Below are 22,501 nucleotides of genomic sequence, written 5' to 3' on the forward strand. Positions count from 1 at the left end.
ACGAAGTTCCTCCAAAATATATGTGCATATGTGAAAATGACCAATAATTAGGCCGGGGTTAGGACGGTTAGTGATTTTGATATTGAATTCATGCCATTATCAAGGATAAACAAGGGATAAAATGGGTACTTAAGGAGCGCCAACACCCCCGCCGCCACGCACCTCGTCGTCCTCGCGCGCGGCCCATTCCGCGCAGCCCGGCCGCCCGGCTGCCCCTGCCGCCTCGAGGTCCTCCCCTGCGCCGTCGTCCCAGCCGGCCCTACCCCCTCCGCCCCGAACTTCGTCCTCGCCCCCGCCGCTGCGCGCCTCGTCGTCGTCGTCCAGGCCTATGCTGCCGCACACCTCGTCGTCGACCTCATCCGATCCGCGCTGCCGTGCCTCGTCATCCTCGCCGGCTGCGCCCTCAAAATAGGTATTTGATTTGATCCGAACTAATGAATATGCAAACCATTGTGTACACCTTACCACACTACAATTGTGTACACTTGTTTGAATATGCAAACCATCTGAACCTAGATATGTTTGAATGATTGCTGGTTTGTTTGAACCATGTGAACCATGTGCAAAGATTATTCAAGCTGACTTGTTTGAATGATTGCTGGTTTTCAGCAATTTAAACTTTGATTCAGTTCAGTATGAGTTTTCTTAGTTTGACAAAAACCAAACACTTACCGAGTTACCATTCATTGTATCTGTCTAGTTCATTCAGCTGTCATATAGGATATAGCAAACACAAATCCAAACTAACATTAATGCATATATTATATAATGCTTGGGGGCATATATACACACCTTTTGTTTTTTTTTTGTTGTACATTACAATGGGATATTTGAGTTTGGATGAAAATGCACAGAAAAGTCCTCTTCTTTCCCAATGAAATAAAAAATATCAACACCCAAGCATAGCCCAAATTTTCTTTGTGATAATGTTACCATTGGTGCTGAAATGGTATTCTTAGTATTTAGAGCTTTAGAAAAATGCAAACTGAAAGCCTAGTTGAACTGAAAGCCATCATGATTTCAAGGGTTAATTTCAAAGCGGCCTTCATTTACAGAACGTGGTTGGAATTTTCCATTGCTGTTCAACTGTGCTTATGGATTTATGCTTTTAATAATTTTTTTGTCTGAAGAGTGCTGAATTCAAACAAATTATAAACATGTGTTCAAATTCAGCCATGATTTAAATTGAGTTTAAATTCAGCCATGATTTAAATTGAGTTTAACCTTTGATTTAATAGATGCTTTGTAACCTGATAATAAATTTTTTGCTAGAAAAAGATGTTTGGCAAAGTTTTGCCACCTCCTGAATTCAGCCATGATTCAAACAAAGTATGTGGCTTGCTGTCTATGTCGATTGAATAAAAAAATCCTATGAGCATTTATGAATATAAACATGTGTACAATATTTTTGCAAATATGTACATTTTATTAGTACTAGAAAATACTTAATGTTTTTTATTGTTTCAGGTAGTGGAAATGGATCATACGGACAACCCAGACGAGTTAATGCACGACCTCATTCGTGGTGGTACTGGGTACATAGCTCTAGAGTTTGATGAGGATGAGAACGATGGCAGCCAATTTTTAAACTTGCATTATCATGGCAACGAGGAGCAAGATACTAGTGGGGACGAAGAAGAAAATGTCGAGGAAGCCAAGGTATAAAAGTTTAGTGATTCTTTCAGGCATCAGGATAAATGTTTTGTCAATATATATGTGATTAGAATTTATTCAGATTGCAGGCGGGGCGGGTTCTTATATGTGATTAGAAAATTCTTGTTTGTGACACATGCGGCCCAGCTGCAAACTATTTGTGTTATGTTGCTAGCTTTGTTGATGATTTCAGTCCTTGTGTAAGCAGTCGTGCTCCAGCTAAAAATTCTCAAGAATGTTTCATGATAATTTTCGATCTGAAACCCTTGCTTGCGGGTTATGCAGGTTACGCATACCTGCCGTGACGTCCACTAGTTGCTAGCTACCCGTTTGATAAATTTGTGATTCTTTCAGGCATTAGGATCGATGAAGCCTAAACAGAAATGTGGCTCCAAGAGGAAGATGGTAGGATGTACGACCATCACGGAGATCGATGAAGCAACCGGATCGATGAAGCAACCGGCGAGCCACTTGCCCCTGGTCAAATTAAGACGACATTTGTAAATCAATTGGGATATCTTCTTAGGGAAAGCGTCCCCATAAAGTACAAGCTTTGGAAGAGAAATAAAGTCTCTGATCGACCTGAAGATATCGTGCCAGATTCAGAGAAAGATTTGTTATGGAAAGAGGTGTCGTTGTACTTCAACTTTCCCCCAGGCAAAGCTGACAAAGTAAAGGGATGGGCATTTAAGAAGATGGCAATTCAGTTCGGCTCGTTCAAGAAAAAATTGGTGGCAAACTTTGTCAATAAGGGCCTCACACCAGATTTTGATAAAGTCTGGAAGAAGCAACGAGAGTGGTGGAATGAATTCGTGAAATACAAGCACAGTGCTGACAGCATGACAGCCTCGATTCAAGGCAAAATGAATGCTAGCAAAAAGACAAACTTCCATAGACTTGGGCCTGGAGGTTATAAGGTTGCTGTTCCGAAATGGGAAAAGATGGAAAATAATTTAATTGCAAAAGGAATCGTACCGTAGACCTTGAGTTGGCCCAAACAAGCAAGGTATTACTTCTATGCTCATGGAGGCACACTAGACCCCGACACTGGAATGTTTGTGACTAGCGACGTACTAAGAGAGGCTGCCCAAAGACTCGACAACGCAATGAGGCGTACGGAAGAAGGAACCTTCCAGCCCAACAGAGAGAATGACGAGCTGACTTACGCTCTTGGGAATGCGGAACACACTGGACGGACCCGAGGCGTGGGTGTAGTTCCATGGAAATATGGATTTTCCGGAGATCTCGAAACCTACCGAAGCCGATGCAGAAGCAAGGCAGTAGTGGCAGAGAAGATCCGTAGCCTAGAAAACCGGATAATGTCACGTGAGGCAACAGTTGGGCAACGCTCGGACCAACCAGCTGCCAATGTGGAGATCAGCCCCCCCTCTCAGTGTCGTAGCAGTGTTGCTTCCACGGAGCACCCTAATTTGGGTGCCGACAGGCCGAGGGAGCCCATTGATGACATCACCGTTAGGACCCAATGTGAGCTTCTGGTTCTTTATGGGAAAAAGCTCAAAGTTTGTGCTGAGGGTTATGCGGAAGTCCAAGAAGATGGCGGGACAATACATTGCCAGCTGATTCCTGAAGGATTCGCCAGAGTCTTTGTTGACCGAATTACTGAAGAACGCTGGGAAGACATGAACCTCCCGATCCCTATAGGTCCTGAAGAAACAGAACTACAACATGACGTACACACATGGATCGCATGGCCAAAGCGTGACATAAGATTGGTGCAAGCAGCCACAGATTCCGCTCGGAGCTCAAAGCAAAGATCACCAATGCCAGCTGATAGGAATCCTAGTGTTGGCCCACCTTCTCCACCGCCTGCATGGGACCCCAGCATGGATCCGCCATCACCAGCCGCACAAAGCGAGCCAATTTCGGCATCATCACCAGCCACACAACAGAATCAGAGTCAGCGACAGAAGGCATACACTGTACCTTCGGTCCAGCCATCTCATAAGCAGCAAAGAAAGAAGAAAGCGAAGGCTCCAGAAGAGGAAGAGGCAGAAGAATCGTTTCAAACCTTCTTGCTGAAGTGCAAGCTACTGAGAGAGGCTGCGAACAAGAAGCCAAAAATAGATCCGGTTGCAAAGGCACAATTCATTAAAGATCCCACCAAGGAGAAAGAAAGGGAGTCGGATTATGATCAGCAAATCAGAAAGTGCTATAGCAACCCCAAGAATCGGCGGATTAATGGAAAGACCGTTCTCCAGCTTGGAGAGCAGTCCAAACAATCGATCCCTCCGTTGATAGTGCCGCGTGAAAAATGTCCCGATGAATCAAGAGATCCGTTGACCATGGCTGGGATGATATTGCAAACTGATCTAACAAGGGCTCAATTGCTTGGGGAGGCCCTACAGAATGCCCGCGGCAAGAAAAAGTTTGTACTTGGTGAACCTTTGATATGGCCAGAGTTGATACCATTCCTACCAACGAGAATGGCCGAGTTACACAAATGGTATACCGTGCAATCTAAAGCTAATGAATTAGAGATGTTCCCAGCTCGAATTAAAGATGAGCATTTCTGGCGAGGGGCAGATGATGTATATATCGAGTTTGCAGCACTTTACGATTTATACCATCAAGTTGCCCTTCACAAATCCCTCATCAGTGTATGGTGCATGTAAGTATTGTCTCTCGTTTCATTATTTTATCCTTGTGTGTTGACTGATCCCCATTTTTCTTGTGTCCCGTAGGTCAAAAATTCAAATTTGCCGAAAGAAGAACTTCCATAACGTCGGGTTCTTCGACCCGATGAACTTCCATAACGTCGGGTTCTTCGACCCGATGTTATACACGAGCAATCGGTAGCGCAAAAGCCTGAAGACATAGTCAATGTTATATACAGGGGGTTGTGTAAGAATAGCATGTGTCCCTTCATTCTCTTGTCATACAACCATCAGTGAGTCATTCTTTGTTAGCCTCTTTTTTTCAATCCCTTCGTATTAATAATACTATTTAATAACTATTATAATCAACATTAATTGGTTGTGCATATCTATATACACAGCATTCATTGGATATTGCTTTGTATTCGAATTGAGGAGCACAAGGTCTTGGTGTACGAATTGTTAAGGCAAGATAAATCAAAGTACCAAGATCTCATCGAGGTGGTAAGTATTGCATGGAGTCGCTACCTCCGCAAACACATAGGCTTGCCCATAGGTGAAATCGAGCCTCTTCGTTGGTTCACTGATTTTCCGGTATGAATATACTCTCGCTACTAATATCATTCACAATAAACATCAGAAAAATTCTATATCGTAACCCACATTTGTCCATAGTGTTGGAGACAGGACCAAGGAAACAACTTATGTGGATACTACGTATGCGAGTGGATCAACTCTTTTGCAAGTGAAAAAGGGCAAATGACAGTGGAGGCATTCAATGTACGTGAGCACAATTATTTTAATTCATTATTTTTTATTCTCATGACTTCATCGAAAAATGTGACAGCGTTGGTCGATGAAAGAAGAACTCATTGAAATGGCTCGGGTCAGGGCAATTCAAGAAGCTATATGCGGATTCCTGCTCGATGAAGTCATAAATCCTAGGGACGAATTTCATGGCGATCTCCGTACAAGCGTCGCCAAAGAAGATCCGACGACGAGGAAGCTGATACATTACTATAGTTGATGCTTAATAATTTGTTATATCTCAAGTACTTTTGAATTCCGAAGTGTTCCATATATGAACTCTATATGTATGTACATATTATATATATAATATTATATTAGTGTGATGCGATCCTAATATTAGTGTGCAATAAGTTACTAATACGGTACTAATATTAGTGTGCAATATGGTACTAATACGGTCCTAATATTAGTCTGTAATACGGTCCTAATACGACACAAATACACACAACAATTTCCATAAAAACAAAAAGAAAACAAAAAAAAGAAAAACATTTAGTGCCGGCCAGTAATACCAGCCGGCACTAAAGTGGATGTCTGGGCGGGCGTGGCGTGGCGTGGTAGCGCACGTTGGTGCCGGTCACAGTAGCCGGTCACGTTAGTGCCGGCCATTTAGTGCCGGTCACAGGGACCGGCACTAACACGTCCTGTGAACGGCACTAATAAGCCATTCTCCAACAGTGACTGTCTTGAGATCTTGCTCGGAATAGGCAGGCGATAAGGTTTTTGGGGAGCGTACATCTACGTGAATGCTCGTTGTGAATGACTACTTCCTGGTGACCTTCGTCCTCATGCTGTACAACTACCTCCTGGTAGTTCTCCTCGTACGTACGACTACTTCAAGGTGGACGTAGTTGTGTTCCCCAAGTGAACATCTAGATCGTCCCGACTACTTCCCAACGGCCATCTGCACTGCATCGACCTAGTTCGGCTACATCAAACAGCTCAGACCGACACAATGTCCAGTCCAGGGAATGGCGCATCCGGTGCCCCCGGCACCGGTCTCATCTCGGGTACTATCTAAACCTTCTATGGTTTATTTTTCTGTTTGTGTTATTTAGTAGAATTAACAGGAACACAAGCACATATCATATTATCACAAGATCACTACTTTTGTCACGATTAAAATATTAATTCTTGGAATTAAAATGTACCGAAAAATGCCTTGTTTTCTAGCAGGTCTCAAGAGATGATGCCTCTAAGGATGGCATGACGCCAAAAGCACCGCCATTGCTTGTCCAGAGGATAGAGTCTTCACCTAAAGAACCCTGTGCAGCAGGGTTGTAGCTCCAAAATGACGCCCCCAATGGAAAAAACGACGTCTAGGACGCCGCCGTCATCCCACCAGCAACTCCGGCAAGAGCTTTCACCCGGAGCATCCCAACCCCAAGCTACACACGCACGGCACGGCATCTAGCACCAAAGCCACGACAACCGTTCCGGGATGACACCACCACCGCGCCTCCACGCGCCATGCCACCATAACTCCACCTCTGCTTTGCTCGCCGCCAACAGCGCCAAACGTGACATCGCCACAACTCCTCGCAGGCGACGGCAACGCCACCGCGCCGCCACTCGCCCACCGTTGCGCATTCGAGCCGAAGAGGCCGTCGAAGAGGCGCACGGCACCCGCACTCTGGCCTGCGCACCTCTGCTCCTACAGCCCATGAGAAGACACCGCCGCGTCGCAGGCCCTTCACCCGGCACCTGCACGGCCTCACACCGCACGAACCGCCAGGGTCGAGCCCCCGCGCGGCCACACCGCCATGGCCACCGCGCCCAGCGTCCCGCGCAGGCGCGGCCGCCGCCAGGAGCCGCCACCATCACCACCCCGCTGTCTCGGCGCGCCGCAGCAGGCCACCCAACACTGCCCCTGCTCGCCACCCAAGGCCGCCGCTGCCTGCTGCTGCAGGTCGCCAATGCCACCGACGCTGCCGTCACCCCATATCCGGTCGTGGAGGGCTTGGATCCGGTCACCTGGACCTCGGATCCACCGCGTCGCCGGCGCACCGCGCCTCGGCGCCGGCCGACCGAGCGCCGCCCCCGCATGGCGGAGCATGCGGCCATCGCGGACGAAGACCTCGCCGCCACATTCCTAGGGGCCGCGCGGGCTTCCGAGTGAACCCCTCCGACGGCAGCGAGGAGAGAGGAGGAGAAGGCAGCGGCTTGGTGGCGGCGTAGACTTGGGGGCCGCTGAGTCGCCCCATGCGGAGGGCGAACCCACAGGCCTACAACGCGTTAGAAAAGCTTTGGCCTGAAAAAAAGGAAAAAAAGTTCAATTTCCTCCTCTCAACTATAACCAAAGTCTGAATAACCCCGTAAACTATAACTTGATTCAATTCACCCCCTAAACTATGCCATTTAATTTATTTTACCCCATAATACAATTTATCTTTTTTTTCTCCATACACAAGTTGAATTTTAATTTCAAATTTTGTAGGATAGTAATGGACATCACAATGCATATTTAGAAAAAAATTTATAATTTTGTCCCATTAGTTTTTATATAATTTTGAACTCTAATAATTAATTTATTATTAAATATCCTAACCTATCAAAATAATGATAAAAAATAATGATTTATTTTTCTAACATGTGTTATGGTGTGTACTAATATGTTGTAAAATTTCAACTTAAAACTCCACCTATGCATGGAGAAATGAAAATGACAAATTATATTATGGGGTAATTTGAACTAAATGGTATAGTTTGGGGGGTAAAATGAACCAAATGATAGTTTAGGGGGTTATCCAGACTTTGGATATAGTTGAGAGGAGTAATTTAGACTTTCTCCAAAAAAAAACAGTTAGGGCATCTCCAAACAGTTCCCAACATTTTTTCCTCCAAAAGTTATTGTTTGCCAACTCCCCAAATGGGTATGGAGAGGAAAAAAAATAAATCTCCAATAGTTTCCGCGATAAACCTTTCTGCTCCCACGATCGTCTCTCTGTTACGACTCCCTGCCGTCGACCACCGCATCCTCTACCTGGCCGCCCCTACCGAAACCCATCTCTAAATCTCTAAACCTGGACCAAGCTCTGGCATCCGATAAGGCCACATCACCCGTTAGCCTATCAACCGTCGGATCGAACGAGAAAGCGATCTCACCCGTCCGATCGCGGGTCGATTCGGGCGTCGATCCGCCGGTCGCCCATTAAGCCAGATAACCGGGCGCTCGCGAACGTGGCCTCCGCTAGGCCAGGACCTCACGCCGCCTCCCCGACGCGGGCCGCCGTGGTGGCCGGCCCCCGCCGCGGGTGCGCGACAGGGGCGAAGCCAGGATAAAATGCCACCGGGGTCGGCACAAACTTACAAAGTTACAATACAGATTTGGTAAAATATAGTACCATACAAAATCTTAATATCGATAAAATGATATGAGATAAAGGACATTCACATATTGTGACAAATACAAAGTAAGCATTCAGTTCGATGACTACCCTCTACGGTTACGGTCCTCCATCGTGTTAAAGCGGACAATTACATCTTTGATTGGAATTGTGGCTAGAAATCCTTGTTCTACAAAGCATATGATACAATGACTCATAAATTCATCACCAATACAATTTCGCAATATTGTCTTCACAATTTTCATTGCTGAAAAGCATCTCTCAACTGATGCAGTGGCAACAGGAAGAACTAGTATTAACTTGAGAAGCCGATAGACCAAAGAAAAAGCAAGAACCTTTTTTGTCCGCACCATCAGCTCAGCAAGTTCAGAAATAGTATCCAAATTGGCAAATCTTTCATCAGCTCGCACATTATCAATGTAAATAGGAAGCTCAAGTCCAAGATCCTTTAGTTGTGTTGAATTAAAATCATCGGGGTACGACTTAGCCAACTCCATCAAGCTCTCAACTTTGAAAGCCTCAAAAGAATTTTGGGACTGAAAGCAGCAATCTGAGTAAGCAGTTTAGAATTCACCTCATTAAAATGGTCACTAAACTCTGCAAGCTGCAAGTCAATAATTGGATTCAAGCAATCATATCTATAATGTTGATAGTTGGTGCGATTGGTCTTTTTTCTTGGATTATGACGATCAATATAGTCCTCCTCCATATCAACCTTAGGAATGTCATGTTCTTCACAAAAGGAGTATATGGCCTCCAATAAAGAGTCCCAGCCATCATCTCTAATTTGCTGAAATTTTTGCTTGGTTAACTTCACCTCTAACATGGCCTCTAAGATGTCTTTATCCTTCCTTTGCAATGATAGTGACAAAGAATTTGCATGTCCTAGAATAAGCAGCATTAACTGTAAATGGAACACAAAATCAAAATCTTTGAGATAGTTCAAGAGACCACGAGCTTGACGTCTCTTTGCATCATTTGGACCTTCTTTTTCAACATAATGGAGCACTTCAATAACTTCAGGGTACGGATTGTTAAGGCTCTTGAGGGTTTTATAATGAGAACCCCAACATGTGTCTCCAGCTCTTTGAAGGGCCTGTTCTTGATTTAATCCAGTTCCACTACTAAGTTGTCCACTGCCTATGGCTTTTTTCACTCTCTCCTGTTGATTTTCTCGAATCATATCTTTACGTTTGCAAGAAGCCCCCGCCACAGTAAGCAATAGGGATACCATGTCAAAAAAATCACTAGAATCATCATTCTTTTTAGCTACTGCAACAATGACTAATTGCAGCTGATGGGCAAAGCAATGGATATAATACGCAGAGCTATTTTCTCTCATGATTAAAGCCCCTAAACCATTAAATTCACCTCTCATGTTGCTGGCTCCATCATAACCTTGTCCTCAAACTTGTTTGAAGCTCAATCCATATTTAGCAAACACATGATCGATGTTAGCTTTAAGACAAGAAGCTGATGTCTCTTTCACATGAACCACAACAATAAGCCTCTCTTTTATTTCCCAGAGCTTATCAACATATCGCAAAACAATAGCCATTTGTTCCTTACCAGAAACATCTGCTGATTCATCTACTAATATGCAAAAGACATCCCCACCAATTTCTTCAATGACAGATTTCACTATGATCTGCAAAAGAAATAATTAATTCATCTATTCACACTTAGAGAGAGAGAGCATATTTTCTGAAACAAAATAATATTGGTTCTCTTACCTCAGCAAAACACTCTGCAATATCCTTTTGAATTTCAGGAGCTATCATCTTATTGTTTTTTGGAGCCTTACTTATTGCTTCCTTTACCTTGTCATTTCCATCTACCAAAAGTTGTAACAACTCTCGAAAATTTCCCTTATTTGTGGACTCTTCTGATTCATCATGGCCACGAAAAGCTAAACCTTGATTCAACAAGTATCGGACTGCTTTAATTGAAGTCGTCAATCGAATCAAATGCATCTCTTTAGTGAGATTACTTTGCTTGTTCAAAGCAGCACCAATTGATTGGCCAGGCTTCAATAAGTTGTTGCATCTTTTCACAGCTGTGTTATGAAAACTATTACATTTGCCTACATGATCTCGAAGCCTATCAGATTTGTTCCAGCCATCCCAACCAGCTATTACATAACTGGAACAAATCTGATAGGCTTCGAGATCATGTAGGCAAATGTAATAGTTTTCATAACACAGCTGTGAAAAGATGCAACAACTTATTGAAGCCTGGCCAATCAACTGGTGCTGCTTTGAACAAGCAAAGTAATCTCACTAAAGAGATGCATTTGATTCGATTGACGACTTCAATTAAAGCAGTCCGATACTTGTTGAATCAAGGTTTAGCTTTTCGTGGCCATGATGAATCAGAAGAGTCCACAAATAAGGGAAATTTTCGAGAGTTGTTACAACTTTTGGCAGATGGAAATGACAAGGTAAAGGAAGCAATAAGTAAGGCTCCAAAAAACAATAAGATGATAGCTCCTGAAATTCAAAAGGATATTGCAGAGTGTTTTGCTGAGGTAAGAGAACCAATATTATTTTGTTTCAGAAAATATGCTCTCTCTCTCTAAGTGTGAATAGATGAATTAATTATTTCTTTTGCAGATCATAGTGAAATCTGTCATTGAAGAAATTGGTGGGGATGTCTTTTGCATATTAGTAGATGAATCAGCAGATGTTTCTGGTAAGGAACAAATGGCTATTGTTTTGCGATATGTTGATAAGCTCTGGGAAATAAAAGAGAGGCTTATTGCTGTGGTTCATGTGAAAGAGACATCAGCTTCTTGTCTTAAAGCTAACATCGATCATGTGTTTGCTAAATATGGATTGAGCTTCAAACAAGTTAGAGGACAAGGTTATGATGGAGCCAGCAACATGAGAGGTGAATTTAATGGTTTAGGGGCTTTAATCATGAGAGAAAATAGCTCTGCGTATTATATCCATTGCTTTGCCCATCAGCTGCAATTAGTCATTGTTGCAGTAGCTAAAAAGAATGATGATTCTAGTGATTTTTTTGACATGGTATCCCTATTGCTTACTGTGGCGGGGGCTTCTTGCAAACGTAAAGATATGATTCGAGAAAGTCAACAGGAGAGAGTGAAAAAAGCCATAGGCAGTGGACAACTTAGTAGTGGAACTGGATTAAATCAAGAACAGGCCCTTCAAAGAGCTGGAGACACACGTTGGGGTTCTCATTATAAAACCCTCAAGAGCCTTAGCAATCCGTACCCTGAAGTTATTGAAGTGCTCCATTATGTTGAAAAAGAAGGTCCAAATGATGCAAAGAGACGTCAAGCTCGTGGTCTCTTGAACTATCTCAAAGATTTTGATTTTGTGTTCCATTTACAGTTAATGCTGCTTATTCTAGGACATGCAAATTCTTTGTCACTAACATTGCAAAGGAAGGATAAAGACATCTTAGAGGCCATGTTAGAGGTGAAGTTAACCAAGCAAAAATTTCAGCAAATTAGAGATGATGGCTGGGACTCTTTATTGGAGGCCATATACTCCTTTTGTGAAGAACATGACATTCCTAAGGTTGATATGGAGGAGGACTATATTGATCGTCATAATCCAAGAAAAAAGACCAATCGCACCAACTATCAACATTATAGATATGATTGCTTGAATCCAATTATTGACTTGCAGCTTGCAGAGTTTAGTGACCATTTTAATGAGGTGAATTCTAAACTGCTTACTCAGATTGCTGCTTTCAGTCCCAAAAATTCTTTTGAGGCTTTCAAAGTTGAGAGCTTGATGGAGTTGGCTAAGTCGTACCCCGATGATTTTAATTCAACACAACTAAAGGATCTTGGACTTGAGCTTCCTATTTACATTGATAATGTGCGAGCTGATGAAAGATTTGCCAATTTGGATACTATTTCTGAACTTGCTGAGCTGATGGTGCGGACAAAAAAGGATCTTGCTTTTTCTTTGGTCTATCGGCTTCTCAAGTTAATACTAGTTCTTCCTGTTGCCACTGCATCAGTTGAGAGATGCTTTTCAGCAATGAAAATTGTGAAGACAATATTGTCAAATCGTATTGGTGATGAATTTATGAGTCATTGTATCATATGCTTTGTAGAACAAGGATTTCTAGCCACAATTCCAATCAAAGATGTAATTGTCCGCTTTAACACGATGGAGGACCGTAACCGTAGAGGGTAGTCATCGGACTGAATGCTTACTTTGTATTTGTCACAATATGTGAATGTCCTTTATCTCATATCATTTTATCGATATTAAGATTTTGTATAGTACTATATTTTACCAAATCTGTATTGTAACTTTGTAAGTTTGTGCTGACCCCGGTGGCATTTTATCCTGGCTTCGCCCCTGTCCTCGCGCTGGCGGCGGCCCGTGGCCGTGGACCCCCTTGCGGCCGCGCCTCCTCGCACCGGGTGGCTGAGGCCAGGGCAGCGCGCCACCTCCGGCCGGCCCCCAGCTACTGACCGCCGCGAGGGGAGGGGTCGCGCGCCGCCACCGGCCAGGAGATAAAAGTGAGAGAGGGGGGAGGTGCCTCGGCCAGGGGCCATCTCCTCGCGGCAGCGGCCGAGGGGCCCGCAGAGCTCGCGCCCCGTTCGCTGGTGTCGCCGCTCCGCGCCGCTTGCCCCTCCCCTGCCGCGGCGGGCGACGTTCCGTGGCAGCGCCTACCGCCCCCTCCCCGTGAAGCAAGCAGGCGACATAGCACGGCTTCCCAGCCAGGCGGCGGCGCGGGGATGGCTGGCTTGGCTTGGCGCGGCGGTCGGGGGCCCAATCTCCACGGATTCAGGTTTCTGCAAGCTTGACAGCGGCCCCCCTCCCCAACCCCTCCATCGGCTCTCTCAAAATTATTCCATTTTTCTTGTAGATCAAGAGGCCGATGATTGCAGATACAACCGATGCGAGCAGGCTCCTCCACACCTACCATCTAGAGTCACGCCTAAGGGGGTGTTTGGTTCGGTGCATATGACTGAACCAGGCCCCCGGCGTGTAGCTGTTTTGGTTGCCTGAACCACGTCCAGAGCCTGTCCCCCGCCATGCATTTCTACCCCCTCTGCCTGCATCTGTAGAAACGCCCACGGACTCCGTTTCTTGGGAGCTAGGCTCGCGAGGTGCAAGGGTGGGCGATGGGGGCTAGAAAATGAACTATGTTTACGTTATATGCAGGCAACCAAACATAGTTTGTGTTCATCCTAGCTGAGTATATACTAGCAACCAAACAATGAGGTGTTGCATGACTTGAGCCTATCCCAACCCAGCCTGGATGCTAGATACGAGCCAGGCTCCGCACAGCAACGAACCAAACGCGCCCTAAGAGAAGAGCGTAAACAACGGAATCGTTTTATGCTTGTCTGAATCTCACGGTGAGAGGAAAAACTCATTCATTCATGTGACTAATACTGGTGGGTGCGTTTCATCTTTGTTTTTCTTTTTTGCAGATCGATTTCTACCTCCAGGCTGGGCATAGTGGATCTCTTCAGGCTGCTATCTCCATGCAGGTAATCCGTTTGATGAAATGCTTCTGAACACTAAGCATCCGCTGGATGTGCACTACTGCGTGTGTGTGAGGAAAGCAGGAGCTACTGCTTTGGGCTTCAAAAATTTTAATTTTATACCATGAATGTCTAGCACACCTCACGAATTTGATGCATGAACCTTACGCTGGCAAGTTATAGTTCAGAGTGAGGCTTTTTAGTTTGATTTTTATGCATACTCTATTTTGATTCTATGCCATTTTGTTTAGCGTAAAAAATCACCATGATTCAGACTCTTGCAGTGTTGTATAGCATGGAGCCATGGACTATGCTAATCATGTGAAGATAGCTGTTCTAGAGTTGGCATACAACTATGGAGACACAAAATGTAACAAAGGAAACACATATGCTCATGTCAAATTTAAATAAAGAACAATCAATCTGATCTTGGCCTTGATTTTGCATGCTTTGGGAATATGAATTCAAGAATCATTCTAACTGTTCTGCACCTTCTCCTCCTGCGCCAAACACTGTCAGAGATGCCTCCTCGTCCTCATCCAAAGCAGTAACACTGCTCGCCAAATTATTGAGGATTTGGCTTGTGTTCACGCGAATTTCCTGTTGCTTCTATATTATTTTAGCATCTGCTGGGGCGACAAGCCAGCACAGAGCGCATTTGGTGGCCGCCATGGCTCCTTTGGACGTGGCTTTGGAAGCCACCGGAGCAAAAGAAGCCTTCTTGATGACAGCCCCTACGACAACAAGAATTCCAGAATAACAAGAATTCCAGATGTCCGATTGTGCAGCATGACCAACGAATTTGCATTTTTTTTGTTTTTATATTGACAGTTGTTCTTCTCAGAACCTTCATTCCATGATCATATAGCACCTCACGGAATTCATCGAAGGTGTCAAGTTTTTGTTATGACTTTAGATCCTAAATATCCGTGAGCACTTGTATGTACTGTTTGCTGTATTAAAAAGCAATGTTGCCAGGGATTCCTGCACTCTTGGTTTATCACTGTGTCTAAGTAAACAGAATTGGTCCTTCTAATCAGCATTATTCTCCTAATGAGCCATCTTGCTACCCTGTTAGACTGTTTGCAATTTGTCATCTAGCATGAAACTATTCACGATTATTATCAGCTTATATAATGTAAAAGATGTTGAAGGAAACCTTTATGTTTATGATCAAGGCACTTGCAATTTCATGCTGTCATGTTTTAAATATCTTACGATAACGGTTTAAATAGGTAAAAAAAAGTCAAGCTCACCATTTCGTAAAATAGAATAAGGCAGACCTTTTCATATTGGATACTTGTTGATTGGAAGTTTGCTGATAGTAATAGAGCTATGTAGTTTCAGGATATTATGAGATAAAAGTAAATGCTTATTGTTAAAATATTACTTTTCACATAAAAGCCCAATGCAATAGATTGTAATAGAAACACTGGCCGGCTTCAATGCTGCTGGCGCGACAAGGCCGCGCCGTGGTTTCTAGTCACCAATTAAAAGAAGACCTCATCAAGCACGTGTGGCAGCATTTTCTGGATAAATATTAGTATCTTTGCACTAACGCCTCTTTTATTGATCTGACGCCTGACGGTCACTGTATCTTCCACTGAAATCAATAAGTGGCTTGACTTCGAAATATCCGAGTCACACTGGGGCTCACCAGTCTAGTTTCCGCTTCAAAGGACAATAATTGAGTTCTGGTGGATCTTGCTACTCGGAAGCTCTGAAGCTCACAATGAAAAGAAAACAAAGTCCTGACAGAACAACAGTTCAAAGGTCTTCTAACAGATCAAAATCATCTCTACTTTTGCAGCGATGCTTACATTTGAAAAGTGAAAATACATGGAGATGGCCAATGGATTAAATTTAATAAACAAAACACCAATTAAACTAAAAAGTAAATGGCATGATTATAAGCTTAATCCTATGAAAAAAGTAACATGGACGATATAAGGCCAAAAAAGTCCACAATATTCCGTGGTGTCTTTTCAGAAAGAGCATCTTATCACTGTTCAATATCCATCTGTCAACTTTTAACTCAGACCTTTTCAACGTTGCACTCTCTGAGCTTAGCTGATCTCAAACATTGAAGTATTCAAAGTCATAAAGTCACCATAGATTTGGCCAAATTGCTCAAGGCCAATCTCCGTATATTTAATTTCCATCTGCAGTCATGCTTTTCGCAAATTTATCTATATATATAGCCGGGGTCCTGAAATGCAAGCAGACTAATGGCCAAATGGCTTCTGTCAATTTCCTGCTTCCCCTCTTCATACTGATACACCTCCTTCCACTAGCTATATCCACTACTCCTTGTCATCCAGAGCAGGCTGCTGCACTCCACCAACTGAAGCGATCCTTCCTCTTCGACTACTCCAGCACCACCCTCCCTTCATGGCAATCTGGCACCAACTGCTGCCTGTGGGAGGGTGTTGGCTGCGACAGTGTCTCTGGCCATGTCACTGTTCTTGACCTCAGTGGCCGTGGTTTGTACAGCTACAGTCTTGACAGTGCCCTCTTCAACCTCACCTCCCTGCAGCGTCTCGACCTCAGCATGAACGACTTTGGTGGATCCCGTATTCCAGCAGCCGGCTTTGAGAGGCTTTCGGTACTCACACACCTCAATCTTTCATACTCAGGTTTCTATGGCCAGGTTCCCACTGCCATAGGCAAACTCACAAGTCTTATATCTCTTGATCTATCCTCAATTCATGGCATTGGTGGAGCCGAAATAGACACACTCTATGATATTATGGACAGCTTTAACCTTTTGCTACTACAAGAACCCAGTTTCAAGACCCTCATGGCAAACCTTACAAATTTGAGGGAGCTCTACCTTGACGGAGTGGACATTTCTAGTAGTCGAGAAGACTGGAGCAGAACTCTTGGAAACTCTGTTCCACATCTTCAGATTCTTAGCATGGCGAATTGCAGGCTTCTTGGCCCTATCCATTCCTCCATATCAGGTCTCCACTCCCCTAATGTGATCAATCTCAAACTCAACAGAATTTCTGGCGTTATTCCTGAATTCTTCGCAGACTTTTCCAATTTAAGAGTTCTTCGAGTCAGCTATAATGATTTCAGAGGCTGGTTACCTCACAGAATCTTTCAACTCAAGAATCTAACAGTACTGGATGTGTCAAATAACAATCAACTCTCAGGGTATGTTCCAAAATTTCCAAATGGGAGTTCACTGGAGACTTTGAATCTACTGGAGACTTCTTTTTCTGGTGTCACAATGAGCAATTTTGGCAATCTCATATCTCTTGCAGAGCTGGGACTAGATGGAAGATCAATTACTATGGAGCCCCTGTACTTATTTGCCAACAAGCTTGACTCTATTGATAACTTGCAACTCTCTCTGACAGATTTTTCAGGGGAGGTAGGTTCGTTTTTCTCATGGATTAGACACCTCAAGAGCCTGACAAGCTTGAAACTTTTTGATTGTTATTCCTCCAAAATAATGCCCTCCTGGATTGGAAACCTCACACATTTGGAAAGCTTGGATATCAGATATTGTGGTTTCACAGGGCCAATACCATCATCAATTGGAAATCTCACTAGATTGGAATCTTTGACAATCTCTGACTGTGCATTTTCTGGTCAATTGCCATCTTCAATTGGCAATCTCAAGAACCTAAAATTCCTGCAAATATCATATAATGGCTTATCTGGTCCTATAACACAAGCAATTGGAGACCTTGACAATCTGGCAGTAATAATACTCAGAGCATGCAGAGTCTCTGGAAGAATACCAAATGTAATTTCTAACATGACTAAGCTGATTTTCGTGGACCTTTCGCAGAATGACCTCATTGGTAAGATTTAATTCAGATCCCAATTACCATAGAATATCACGTGAATTATGCATGAATGAGGTGATAAATGGAAAACCAATAATGATATAAATTAACCAATGCAAAAATTTACCATGAATAACACTTTCTATTTACCATGCAAAATATAATACTCCATTATATAAAAAAGATTCATTTGTCTGAGAGAGAAAGGGAGAGTGTGTGTTCAAATGTTCAATAGAAGCCCAAAAAATGCATTTTCAATATTGTCGTTCTACTGAGAAAAATGAAGAATTGACGGCCTTTACAAGCTTCAGAAACAGTTACGAACGGAGTATATAAAATTATGTGCAAATTACTATCGTTAATATTGATATCATTTATTGTCCTCGACGAAAATGTCTCCTGTTAATTACCATTTTTTTTTACAGAATATGCACTTTGTTGTATCAATACAAAGTTAATACAAGTACATAACATCACTGGGTTTTTTTGCAGGGGATGTTCCAACATTTGTTTTCACCTTACCATTATTATTACAATTGGATCTTTCATCGAATCAACTTTCTGGACCCATACAAGAGTTTAATACAGGATCTTCAAGCATGATAATTGTTGATTTGAATGAGAATAAACTCAACGGAAAGATTCCTTCATCATTCTTTTGGCTCACAAATTTGGTGCTATTGGACCTTAGTTCAAATAACTTGGCAGGTTTGGTAGACCTCAACTCATTTTGGAGGCTTAGAAAGCTTACTTATTTGGGTCTATCAGACAACCAGCTGTATGTAAAGGATGGAAAAGACAGCAACTCCACATCGCCTTTACTACCAAAACTCTATGAATTAGATCTAAAGTTATGCAGCATGACTGAAATTCCTAGATTCTTGATGTCTCTTGATTACATGAGTATATTGGACCTTTCTTGCAACAAGATCACTGGGACCATACCTAAATGGATACGGGAGAAATGGGACCATAGCCTTCAAAGTTTGAATCTTTCACACAACGCATTCACAGATTTGCAACTCGATTCATATGTTCTCCCTAACAGTCATTTGGAATCTCTTGACCTGAGTTACAACAGAATCCAAGGACAGGTCCCAATGCCAAACGTGTTGACAACAGTTACCAGTTTAGAACAAGTTTTGGATTATTCAAACAACAGATTCACGTCTGTTATGTTAAACTTCACTTTGTATCTTAGACAAACTGTTTATCTCAAGATGTCCAACAACAACATAACTGGCTATATACCACACTCTATATGCAATTCAAGTAACCTCGAAGTCCTTGACCTAGCAAACAACAACTTCAGTGGCCTGGCTCCATTTTGTCTGATAGAAGACAGTCACTTAAGTATATTAAATTTGAGGGGGAATCACTTTGAGGGAGAGTTTCCTTACAATATTAAAAGTCAATGCAATCATCAAACAATAGATATAAATGGAAATAACATTCAAGGGAAGTTGCCTAGGGCGCTTTCAAAATGCACTTATTTGGAGGTTCTTGACATCGGAAACAATCAAATTGTTGATATTTTCCCATCTTGGCTTGGGAGCCTTTCCAATCTTCGCGTCCTTGTCTTGAGATCCAATCAGTTCTATGGTGCACTAGATGACCCTTACAGACGAGGAAAATCCCAGGGACACTTCTCAAGGTTACAGATCATTGATATTGCCTCAAATAACTTCTCTGGTGATCTGAATCCGCAATGGTTCAAGATGTTAGAATCCATGATGGAAAATATCAACAACACAGGACAAATCATTGGACATTATGGATACTCCTATTACTACCAAGATACAGTTGCACTAACAGTCAAGGGGCAATACATTACATTTGAAAGGATCTTGACTGCTCTAACCGCAATTGACTTATCAAATAATAAACTTGATGGTACCATTCCTGGGCTGGCTGGAAACCTTGTTTCACTACATATACTGAATTTGTCACACAATGCCTTCAAAGGAAATATTCCACCCCAAATTGGAAAGATGGGCCAGCTGGAATCGCTAGACCTGTCCTGGAACCACCTCTCTGGGGAGATACCGCAAGAACTAGCAAATCTCACATTTCTTGAAACCCTGGACTCGTCCAGCAACAATTTGGAAGGAAGCATACTACAGTCACGCCAATTTGGAACATTTGGAAACAGTTCATTTGAAGGGAACATAGGCCTTTGTGGGCCGCCCTTGAGCAGACAGTGTGGCAGTTCAACTCAGTCAAATGAGGAGCAGGCAAACATGCCCCAAGATCATGTCTGACTATTTTCTATGTTTATTTGTTGGGATGGGATTCGGACTGGGATTTGCGGCTGCTATTCTTCTGAAACATGTTCCACTTGACAAATTCCACATAATTTTAAGCATTCTGCGAAGGTGATCTGGCAACTGAAGGGCTATATACAGTATATGTAGTAGTCATATGTAGAATCACTATAAAAATTCATAGTGTTTTGAGTTCCAGTATGTTGCAAATTATCTATAGCTTTCATTGCTACTTATTAAGTACTTCTGATTTAGCACGCTCATATGCACCCTGTTTGAGCATTGAGATGTGATTTCTTGTACTGAAAGAGTAAATTGGTGATGTACTACTTCTCCCCTGAACGCTAGCTGAGTAATAATAATTGGATAATTAGACTATTTATACAGGATCAATAACTCTACATAACGCAAGAGCCACACATTAATGTTCGACTAATTTTACCCCACAGGCCACAGTAGATACCCCAGAAACTCATTTACTATGAAACAGCAAAAAAGAAAGCATAGTGCACGAACGCAAGTAACAGAACAATGATGGGCAGAACTCACAGAAATTGGAAGGGATCTGAGCTAGCGCGCAAGCAAGGCCTGTATAAATGGGAAGAGCCTGCGAAGCAAACGTTGAAGACACCGCATCTGGAAAGCGGCGGTGCGGATCCCGCCCCGGCCGAAGATGCGCTTGCGCCTCCCAGGAGCAGCACCCCGGCACAGCGAGTGCCAAGCCCCTCGCTGCAAGAGGAATCCTGAACGGAGTGGCGAGATCCACGGCCTGCCGGAGCACCGACTTGGGGGCCGCAACGGCGCGTCGCTGACGTGAGTGTAGGCACCAGAGCATTGGGAATCAGCGCTTTATTTTTGCTTTTCTTTTTCTTAATTGCATCCATACTTTTATAATTTTTTGAAGCCGAGAGATTTGTCATTACCACTCATCTATTTTGAAATTTTTCTGGTAGGTTGTCTCATGCAATGCCACATAGAATTTTTTGTGATTTAGAAGAGAGAGCGCAAGATGAGAGAAAGAGGTGGCTGCCTCGCGAAACAACTGCCTCATAAACTAAAATTTAGGAGTATGAGATTACTTTCTACCATTATATGAGTTGTTGTCATGCAACTCAAAATATTTCTTTATTTCATCCACAAATCAAGGAATATGGTATAATTATGAGACGACTAAAAAAACAAGTTATTGTAGAAGTTTGTCTAGTAGGTCGTCTGTAACACCCGCAATTTCAATTTAGGAACCTAAATAAATTTAAATAGATTTTTCATAGGTTCGATAAGGTTTTATTTGAATTATCTTGAATTTAGAGCATTTATCGTAAATTAAATAAATTACTTAGCTATAAAAATAAATACAAGGTTATATAGGTCTTGAGCATTCATGCTGCCTTTGCATTGTTTTCTTGCTTGTTGTTCAACTTGAATTTAAATTCTCTGAATATAAATTTGAATTGAACTTGTTTGAATCTATTTCAAAAGAAAATGAAAAACCTTTTCTCTCTTTTCCTTTGTTTCCAACCTAGCCTAAAACCTCTCTCTCTTTCTTCCCCTTCCTTCCTCTTTCTTCCGCCGGCCCAACTCTCTCCCCGGCCCATTCTCGCGCACTCGGCCTGCTTGGCTTTCCCTCTCCCTCTCTCGCTGCCAGGCGGGGCCCGCCGGGCAGCTCCGCCTTCCCCGCGGCGCCATGCTCTGGTTTGAGCACGAGTTCGACCGTGGCACGCGCCGCCGGCCTCCCCCGACCCGCACGCCCTGGTCAGCCCCTTGACCCTATAAAAGGGACCCCCCGCGAACCCTTAACCCGTCAACCCTAGCCGCCGCCGCCTCTACGCCTCGCAATCCTAGCCGCCACAGCCGCTGCTGCCGATCCGTCGTCTCGCCGCCATTCCTCGACGACCTCACCGCCCCGGAGCTTCGCGTGGTGGTGAGGAAGCGCGCCGTGCCTTTTCCCTTCTCCATCTCCCTCTGTCCCATGCGGAATTGCTTGCCGTCGCCGCCGCTCTGCCGTCGCCGCCGAGCACTTTGCTCCGCTCGCCTAGGCCCCGCGCCTGTGATGAGTGAATTGTCAACCGTGCGGTGTGATCATGCGCTTGGTCTTTGGATTGCAGGTACACGGGCGTTGAGTGTCGACGGGGAGCTGCCGTGGAGGTGCTGTGGCCGATGGACCGTGCGGTGGACGGCGGTGAAGGGCAGCCGGGACCGGAGCTCGGACCGGGCGGCAGCTGTGGCGTCCACTCCTGGATCGAGGGCGCAAGTGGCGACGGAAGGCGAGTTTCTTAGTTTGCGCCACAAAACCAAGGAGGCGGACGGCAGTTGAAGACGCCAAGTCGTGGAGGCACGGGCGTCGGTCTCGGGACTGACGGAGGCAACGGGCGTCGACAGTGTTTAGGGCCTCGCTGCGGGCGAGGAGGTGATGGGCGTCGGGCGGCGTCTAGGGCCGTCAGAAGGCCGAGGCGGGAACGGCGTCTAGGGCCACGGCGTGGAGGCGGGAATCTTCCCGCGCGAGAGGTTTTGGCGGTTTTCTCAAAACCGG

At 43.9% G+C, this 22,501-nt stretch overlaps 2 protein-coding genes and 2 long non-coding RNA genes across 4 annotated transcripts; 3 read left to right on the forward strand and 1 right to left on the reverse strand.

Moving 5' to 3' along the window:
- The first annotated feature begins 10,664 nt into the window (after positions 1-10,664).
- On the forward strand, positions 10,665-12,600 carry LOC120667908 (zinc finger MYM-type protein 1-like). Its single transcript, XM_039947897.1, has 2 exons — positions 10,665-10,952; positions 11,038-12,600. Exons 1-2 carry the CDS (start codon positions 10,713-10,715, stop codon positions 12,598-12,600), a joined length of 1,803 nt encoding a protein of 600 aa, XP_039803831.1. The 5' UTR covers positions 10,665-10,712.
- Positions 12,601-13,741: 1,141 nt separating this feature from the next.
- Positions 13,742-14,907, forward strand: LOC120666231. The gene is made up of 2 exons (XR_005671634.1): positions 13,742-13,778; positions 13,854-14,907. It is a non-coding gene; the product is annotated as an uncharacterized LOC120666231 (long non-coding RNA).
- A 1,035-nt stretch (positions 14,908-15,942) lies between these two features.
- LOC120666232 (receptor like protein 22-like) lies at positions 15,943-20,340 on the forward strand. Its single transcript, XM_039946017.1, has 2 exons — positions 15,943-17,722; positions 18,200-20,340. Exons 1-2 carry the CDS (start codon positions 16,078-16,080, stop codon positions 19,966-19,968), a joined length of 3,414 nt encoding a protein of 1,137 aa, XP_039801951.1. The 5' UTR covers positions 15,943-16,077; the 3' UTR covers positions 19,969-20,340.
- On the reverse strand, positions 19,057-20,823 carry LOC120666233. The gene is made up of 2 exons (XR_005671635.1): positions 20,521-20,823; positions 19,057-19,404 (listed from the first exon to the last, which is right to left on the reverse strand). It is a non-coding gene; the product is annotated as an uncharacterized LOC120666233 (long non-coding RNA).
- Between the last annotated feature and the right edge of the window lie 1,678 nt (positions 20,824-22,501).

Source organism: Panicum virgatum, chromosome 3N (genome assembly GCF_016808335.1).
Source record: "Panicum virgatum strain AP13 chromosome 3N, P.virgatum_v5, whole genome shotgun sequence".
In the NCBI taxonomy this organism is placed as follows: Eukaryota; Viridiplantae; Streptophyta; class Magnoliopsida; order Poales; family Poaceae; genus Panicum; species Panicum virgatum.